Source organism: Arachis ipaensis, chromosome B10 (assembly GCF_000816755.2).
Source record: "Arachis ipaensis cultivar K30076 chromosome B10, Araip1.1, whole genome shotgun sequence".
In the NCBI taxonomy this organism is placed as follows: domain Eukaryota; kingdom Viridiplantae; phylum Streptophyta; class Magnoliopsida; order Fabales; family Fabaceae; genus Arachis; species Arachis ipaensis.
Window position 1 is genome coordinate 133,991,408 of NC_029794.2, and position 8,220 is coordinate 133,999,627.

At 34.8% G+C, this 8,220-nt stretch overlaps 3 protein-coding genes across 4 annotated transcripts in view; 1 reads left to right on the top strand and 2 right to left on the bottom strand.

The window, feature by feature from the left end:
- LOC107623721 (protein HEADING DATE 3A-like) overlaps positions 1-700 on the top strand; it is a 1,716-nt gene extending 1,016 nt beyond the window's left edge. Inside the window, exons 3-4 of the mRNA XM_016326070.2 lie at positions 43-83; positions 395-700. Of these exons, the coding sequence (XP_016181556.1) occupies positions 43-83; positions 395-621 (268 nt within the window). The 3' untranslated portion in view covers positions 622-700. The remainder of the gene's footprint in view (positions 1-42; positions 84-394) is intronic.
- On the bottom strand, positions 598-3,276 carry LOC107623720 (uncharacterized metal-dependent hydrolase YabD). Its single transcript, XM_016326069.2, has 5 exons — positions 2,890-3,276; positions 2,657-2,808; positions 1,940-2,093; positions 1,604-1,837; positions 598-973 (listed from the first exon to the last, which is right to left on the bottom strand). The coding sequence occupies exons 1-5, from the start codon at positions 3,166-3,168 to the stop codon at positions 857-859; spliced, it is 936 nt and encodes a 311-aa protein (XP_016181555.1). The 5' UTR covers positions 3,169-3,276; the 3' UTR covers positions 598-856.
- The window catches only part of LOC107621929 (cysteine-rich and transmembrane domain-containing protein A-like), a 2,326-nt gene continuing 761 nt past the window's right edge, over positions 6,656-8,220 (bottom strand). Inside the window, exon 3 of one of the 2 annotated variants that reach the window (XM_021113819.1) lies at positions 6,656-7,059. In XM_021113819.1, coding sequence (XP_020969478.1) covers positions 7,056-7,059 — 4 coding nt within the window. In that variant the 3' untranslated portion in view covers positions 6,656-7,055. Of the gene's footprint in view, positions 7,060-7,701; positions 8,075-8,220 lie in introns of those variants that run through there. The other variant, XM_016323895.2, reaches the window with a different exon arrangement.

Sequence of the window (8,220 nt, forward strand, 5' to 3'; positions counted from 1 at the left end):
ATATATTCTAATTTAATGCTTCTTTCTTTTGATTGACTTCAGGCTGGTAACTGATATTCCCGCCACAACTGGACCTAATTTTGGTACGTGAGATTGTTGTGTATTTATTTGTTTATTTATTTGGTGTAATCTCATTAACATAAAAATTGGCCATTTAGGTATAGTATACTATATAATATATGGACCATGCGTTTAAACTGAGCATTAGCTATGTGCACATGGGAATCCAGCGTGGACCATGTCTTTTGAATATATATATATATATATACACAAATTAAATGAGCTTTCAAGAAGATATAATGTAATTAGTAACAATTTTAACAAAAGTTAAACAGGTAATTTATTTAATTAATAAGGTTAATAATGAGATGGGATGAATACAATTATGTTACAGGTAATGAGGTGGTAGCATATGAAAGTCCACGACCAACATCTGGGATTCATCGAATCGTATTCGTGTTATTTCGTCAATTGGGTAAGGAGAAGGTTTATGCCCCTGGTTGGCGCCAAAACTTCAACACCAGAGAATTTGCCGAACTATACAATCGTGGTTCGCCTGTTGCTGCTCTCTATTATAACATCCAAAGGGAGAATGGCTCTGGTGGAAGGAGGTTATATTGATCATCATCATAATTACATAAATAATAATAATCAACAATAATAAATGACTACTTCCTTTTCGGTTCAAACTCAATATAGCTGTATGCATAAATTGAACCCAGCCTGTATGCACGGTTCATTCTTTACATGTTGTGTATTGGCAACAAAAGTTATAGTATGTTGTTTGCTTTATGTGCGCGTTACACATGTAATCTTCTACTTCTTCTCTGTCGACATTGCTACATCATTACTTCGCTTATGCGTGGAGTACTTTCGAACCTTCATAGGAGAATACTCGCACTGCGTTTTGATAACTTAGTTCAGCAAGCTCTTCTTTTGTAATCTCTAGCATTGATGCAACATAATCAAGTACCTGCAAGAGGAATGAATTGAATAGTATAAATACATAATCACAAGAGAGAAAGAGATTAATTTCTATGTGCATATCCCACTCCCCAAGCTAACTCCTAACCACTATTACGAGATCCATATTACAGCAATCAACTCGCCCCTCACGCAAACCTGCATATCTTTCTACCTCGCCTTTGGCATTACAAAGTAATAAGATTATCCATACAAGCATGCTGAGTAAGCATCCTATAATTGTTAAGAATGGTTTTGGATGGATTTAATAAAACCAATTCATTTTGCATTGTTATCTACTTCCAAACATGGGATGATTCGGTTCCAACTCAAATAAATTCATTTGTTGGGGTTCCAACACACAAAATGAACACTCTTGTAGTTTAAGAAACCTATGGCTAAACACAGTATTTCCAAATAATAAGCACTTCATTTATGCATTCTAATTCAGTAGCGGGGCTAGTAAAAAATATCAGAGAGAAAAAGAAAAGAAGAGATACGAACTAGCTATGCTGGATGACTTGCATGTTCACAGTAAAACTTAAATTGGGGAGAATTTTGTTCTGTATTAAAAAAATTTATCAAGCTACACTTATTTTGAAAATCGAAGGTGAAAATAAGCAAATACTAAGCTATATACCAGATGTATGTTGGCTGGATGATTTAGGGTTTCCTTTGGCAATGTCGAAGCATCTGTTAAGACTTGGGACCCATCATTAAGCGATGTACCAGATGCTGAGGATGATGTTGAGCTTTGACCTTGAGGCTCCTCCGGGAGAGAAGGATCTCCATCGACGAAAAAAAGAGAATCTATGTTTGACTTTGGCAGTGCATCAGGTGCATCGGTCTCCAACAAAATTCTATCAGAAGGGACCTAAATAGAAAACAATAAGAATGTCAATATTGTTAATTGTTTCGACACACATAATACAAAACTACAGAATATTAATCAAATAATGCAAGTGATGAAAATCACCATCTGCAGCATTTTCTTTGCCTTATTTGCTTTTAATGACATTAGAAACCCTGAGAAGGAAAAATAAGCACCGAGCTTTGAAAATTCAGGAACCATCTCTGCAGATCCTAGGTAAGAATGAAGAATAACACCGGCAGGAAAAGGTCCCATTGACCTGGAAATGGTGAAATTTCGAAGGAAGACTCAATTTCCAAGATGCTAGTTCATAATCATCAATTAGAACATAACTTTAACACTAATTTCATGGCAACACTATTAAATTATGAGTATCTAAGCTAAGTACGAAAAGCTTAGATAAGATCAGGAAGTAAGCCCACACACAAAATTATTCATCCATATGAACTTAATCAGTAACTACATCACTATAGCTATAGAGGAGACAAAAGCAAGGTTGTTAACAAACTGGCCATACTGTTTTTGGAACTACAATACCTATGATTCATGTGCTATTCTTAGAAGCTCGATTCGGTTACTCAGTTCATTCCGATAATTCACTGGAAAGATAAAAATGACTTGAATAATAAACTTAAAACATGATCTGAGGCTCTCATACCAACTACCAAAGACACTAGTAGCATAAATAACACGCCTAATGCTAGGTAACCAACTTTTTTCAGCCAAAATTTTTAAAATTAGTTTATTTATTTAAATTCTAGACCCTAAATCCTAAATTATAAACCTAAATGCTAAAGTTAAATTTTGGAATTTGGTTCCTGCTTCATCATCTCAAGAAGTTCACCGAAGGCACGAACACAGTGTACAGATGCCGGCTTGTTTAACGATTTTGCAAGTTGAAGCTGGTTCTTGAATACTTCAACCTGATCTGAAAAATCAACGTTCCTTCCATGAGATCCTTTGTCAAGACCAATCTGAGAAAATCGAAGAAAAATGAAATTACATGAAATAGATTGAAATTCGCAGAGAATATGAATTGATGAATGATAGGTCACCTCTCCGACGGCGGCGGATGGCGTAGAATCGAAGAATTGTTTGAGAGTGTTGAACCAATTCGGAGACCTTTCTGCAACGAACCATGGATGGAGGCCAAAGGAAGGGATGACTGAAGGATACGATTGGGACATGTGTTTGACCTGAAGCCAGTCTTTCTCGGAGAGTCCATTGACGGCGAAGGCAGCGACACCTACGCTTTGGGCGGTTGCTATGATTTGGGGAACGTTGCTTAAGATTCTTGGATCTTGAAGATGACAGTGTGCGTCGAAAAGCTTCATCTTCCTCGCCTTAACCCTCTCTACAACTCTTCCCTTTGCTCCACCGCTATTATCTTATTTTCCAAAAATACCCTTCTCTTTTGTTTTTTTTTTTTGAAGGGCAACAATGTCTTCCACTCTTCCCCTATTGCAAAAGCTTTTAACCGATGATTTAATTTTAGTTTTTTACTTTTTTTTTTTTTTTTTTTTACCAAAGATAGGAGACTCGAACCCGCAACCTCTTAATTGAGTATGGAGAGACTATGCCATTTGAGCTATAACTCATTGGCAAAAATTTGGAAAGATAGGAGACTCGAACCCACAACCTCTTAATTGAGTATGGGGAGTCTATGCCATTAGAGTCTTCCTAGTTAAGAAAAAAAATGTTTATGTCTATGTGAGGGATTATTTAAAAAAAAAAATTATGAGTAAAAATGTATAAATTAAAAAAAGTCAAATGGTAGTTAAGAATTGTTAGTTAAAATCTACGTAGAATTGTCTTTATCTGAAGTTGTTAGTTAAAAACTATTAGATAATTTGACATGATTCACTAAATTATTATCTAATAAATAATAACTCTCAATTATCAATTTTAAATAAAGACAAATACATGTAAGTCTTTACTTTCAACTTTTGTTTTAGTATGTTTTTGGTTCTTTTTTTGTTTTGGAGTTTTGTCTTTGTTTGTGAAACCTAGAATTATGACTTCGTTTATCTTGACATTTATTTGTGAAGTTCCGAATTATAACTTCATTTGTTTTTGTCTTAAAATTAGTGTTTGTAATATTATCTATTTTATAATGAAATTCTACCATAATTGGGTTAGAGATTGAACCTAAACCTCATTGTACCTTGGATTAACTAGGATACATATTGGTATTACTTTCTCTCTTCCTTTATCTTTAAATAAGCTTCTGTTGTTAGAAGAGAGAAGACGAAAAAATTCTACTAATTCAATAGTACATTCTAAATTTAAAAGAGTATATTTTGATTCAAATTCTCTCTTTCTCAAAAACCTATAAAACCTACTGTTACGTAAGTAACCTGAGATGGGTGGATTGGGTTTGAAGGATTAGCCCAAACGTTAGTGGAAGGTCTCTGACTTGTTCGCGTTCGGGAGCCGCCGTCCAAGTTGTGTGTTTTGAAGAATGGGGGTGGTACCTGCAAAGACACTCTGATGCCTAAGTTAGCAAGGGGGTAAGCAGATTTTGAGAGTATTGGAACTTAGTTTTACCTGAGTGTGTCAGTGTATTTATAGTGGTGATCCAATAATCACCGTTGGAGTAGTTCCACTTCTGAAGGTGGATAACCGTCCCTTTATCTTAGGGTTGTTGGATATTGCTTCTGGAAGTGGATGAGAGATTTTAGGAAGCAGTTACTTATTTGAACAAGTGTTGTCTGCCACCTCATGTCGAGCCCGACCTCTTTGAGGAGGGGCTTATGTCGAGTCTGACGTCTTTCATAGAGGTCGGGTATGGGGTGAAGGCCAACCTTTGGGTTGGACCGTTTTGGGCTTACTTGAGCCTGGACCATAGTATTGGGCCAAGGTATGAACAGTGCCTCTACTTGAGTCCGATTTCTTAGCCGGGAGTTGGATTCGAGTATTAGTTGAACTCGGGCTCATTCAAGTCAGAAATCGACGTGGTTTTTTGTTTGAAACCGACGTGATTTTGAATTTTCCAATCGTCGCGTCCGTTTGGGGATTTCGCATTTATACATGGAGGCAGTTACATTGGTAACGGTGTATTGCTTTAATGACTGCGTCATTTTACTATTGTTCCCCTGGTCCATTATAAATACTCTCTCTCTTCTTTCTTTGTTTTCTTTCGTCTTCTCTTCGAAAAATTTCCCTACTCTTTTGCTCTTTCACTAGAAACTCCCTTTGGCCTTCTGTTCTCGGGTGGTTCGCTGCTTTCTGTCGCTGCAACTGCTTCTCTTTTGATTTACAGAAAAAAGGTTAGTTCTTTACCTTCTCTTGTCATTTGTGTAGCATTTTCTGTATTTCTGCTTTGGTGCTTTTGCGTGTTTGAGGAGAATTTCGCGCCTTTACTACTCCTTTATTTGCAACGCGTGGCTTTAGGATTTTTGCATGTTTATTTAGAAATCGTTGTTGCCACTTGGTGATTTTTTTTCTTACTTGTTTTCGGAAGAAACTGCCTTGTCTTTGGGAGTCACACATCAGATTGCTCTGCAACAAATATGTGAAAATCTGTCTGGACTAGATGGCACGGTTTCAACTCACAAAGCCCTTGGTCCAAAAAAAGCATTGCTACACAAAATTATAACTCACATTATGACTCCACAGAGTGGCTCACACAATAGAGTAACTGTTTCTGATTCCTTTGTGCTTTTTGTCATTATTACTTCATCTCCTATTTCCTTTGCATATCTCATGATAAGGCATATGTGGAAATGTGTTAGGAGCATCAAAAAGGCTAACCTTCTCTATGGCATATTTCTTACTTGCATCTTTGAATACTTCAATGTTGATCTAATCAATGAAGATGTAGAGAATAAAGTTTCATCAATTAAGGGAGGAGGAGTTTTAGGTACTATGAAAGGCACCAAAAGCAAAATGCACTCTGACAGTAATCTTGAGAGTCGCCCAGCCGAGCCATCCAAAATGGCAGAATCGATCAAGGAGGTTTTCACTGAGTTTTCTAACATGTCCAAACTCATGGTGGAATCTTACAAGGCCGCTCGTAAGCAAGCATACGAAAATGAAAAAGCTTGGACAAAGTGCCAAGAAAGAGTTGGTCTGATGCTTCAGAATTTCGAAGAAGAGATGGGGGCTGCCGATAAGGATGATGAATCTGGATCTGAGTACAACCTCTCTGATGATTGACTTATTTGTCTCTTGTTGAATTCTAGTTTTGTTTGGTTTATTTTGGTACTCTATAGGTTGTTTGGATACTCTAGACCTCTGTTATTTTGTTAAACACTGGATATTTTGGTTTTGGTTATATATGTCTGTGTTGCATTATTATTTTTTGCAGGTTCTCCTTTGATGACAAAAGGGGGAGAAAAGCTGTGAAAAATTGAAAAGTTGAAAGAAACAAGGAAAACAGGGGCTGAAATCTTTTGTGATTCATGATCACCCCTGTGCACAAACTCTTTGTTTCAATGATTATCTTGTTTCAATGATTATGATCTGTTGTTGAAATGGTTGTTGTTTGCTGTTGTTTTTTTTTACTTAATTATTTTTTTATAATCCCTTTATGCTTTGATATGTTGATAAAATTTCTTATGCTCTGATATGATTTTATTTAACTGAAAATGTTTTTCTTACTATAAACTGATAATTTTTGCTCTGATATGATGGCTAGAAAATGTTGTTCATTTAATCAAATTATTTGGGAATTATCAACTGCTTTTTATGTCCTCTGTACTCAAAGCATTTTTTTATTGTTATTGAGCAGAAATCATTCATATGATAACAAGTCAAGTTGTGTTTATCATGTTATTTCTACTCATAAATCAAGCCATTCAACATCTCAAATTCCATATGTTGAATAACGTAGTTGCCTTAGACTTGATAAAATTATTACAGGTAATGCTTCCCTTGGTAAAATGGCATATATTAAGGAGGAGTCATGTAACAATTGAAAAGGGGAAGAAATCCCAATTTTCAAAGGGAGTACTCTAATCTTTGATTTCTTTCCATTTCAATTTTTAATAATGTTTGTCATCAAGGGAGAGATTGATGAGTTTGAAAAACTCTAAAACCAATTTGATGATGATCAAACATTATTACAGACTATGGAAGATCATCCTGGAGGGTTCTCAATATCCAACCACTACAAGTGCTGAAGGAATAGTCTCCCTTAAACTAGAAGCCAGTTGGATCGAAGAAGACAGAAAGAAGGTGGAGCTCAATGCCAAGGCTATCAACTTGTTCAACTGTGCAATCAACTTCGAGAAGTACCGACGGGTATCACGATGCACAACGGCAAAGAAAATATTGGACAAACTTCAAGTCACTTATGAAGGAACCACTATAGTAAAGAAGACTAGGATAGACATGCTTAACAGAGAATATGAAATGTCCTCAATGAAGGAAGAAAAATCCATAGATAAAATATTTAAAAGATTCAATATCATCATTGTTGGCTTGGATGCTATGAGATTAAGTATCCTGAATCTGTGCTTGTGAGAAGAGTCTTGAGATGTCTCACAAAAAAATGAAAAACAAAAACATTGATAAATTCAAAAGTATACCCAAATCTGTGAATAGAAACTCTCTTAATTATTATATTTGATTAATCTTACTAATAAGTAATAACTTTCTAATCTTCTCTTTAACCAAACTCTCTTGTATTCATGTTAGAAATGTGAACAGAAACTCCTTTGATTGATGTGTTGAAACTAAAATGTTAAAATGACTATTTATATAATACACTTTAATTAAAGTTGTAATACATGTTAAAGACCATTTTTAATTTCTACTTTTTTTATTACCAACGTTAAAAATCAAATCTACTTTAATTACACGAGTAAAACTACAAAAAATAGTGCCAAAATCTAACCACTTCGATAAAGATATCATACAAGAAATTTCTCATTTGTTTACTTTATTAAAATGATGTTTAATTTTAAGCAAAAAAACAATATATAATCGAATAATTTAAAATTATACGGTTTATATTACAGTTATTACACCTACGCACCAAAGTCATCACATTTCTTCTCTAATTAAAAGCTTAATGTAGTCGTATAGTTTAACTGCATTCACTCATGAAAAGTAGAACATACATAACTTTATTAATAATATGATCCGATCCATATATATTCTTATCACATTATTTTTCATTTATATTTATAAATATTTGAGAATCTGTGTCTGAATATTCACTTGCATTGGTTCCAACCGTGTCTACTCTATATGCACCATTCTTCCAAAATGCAACAGCAACAAAGAGCAGCCAGACTGCACGCAATTATATCATTCTTAATTATCATGCAATTTCTTCAAATAAAAACTGCCAACTCAATGTCATGCTCATTCAACAAAATAAAATAAAATATATATCGAACATAAATCCCTACTAATTATATTATATTTTTGAATGATAA

Coding starts and splice junctions, on each gene's coding strand:
- LOC107623720 (XM_016326069.2), bottom strand. CDS start 3,168: ATGAAGCTTTTCGACGCACACTGTCATCTTCAAGATCCAAGAATCTTA. Junction 1,838..1,939: donor CAAAGAAAATGCTGCAGATG/GTGATTTTCATC, acceptor TTTTCTATTTAG/GTCCCTTCTGATAGAATTTT. Junction 974..1,603: donor ATCCAGCCAACATACATCTG/GTATATAGCTTA, acceptor TTCCTCTTGCAG/GTACTTGATTATGTTGCATC.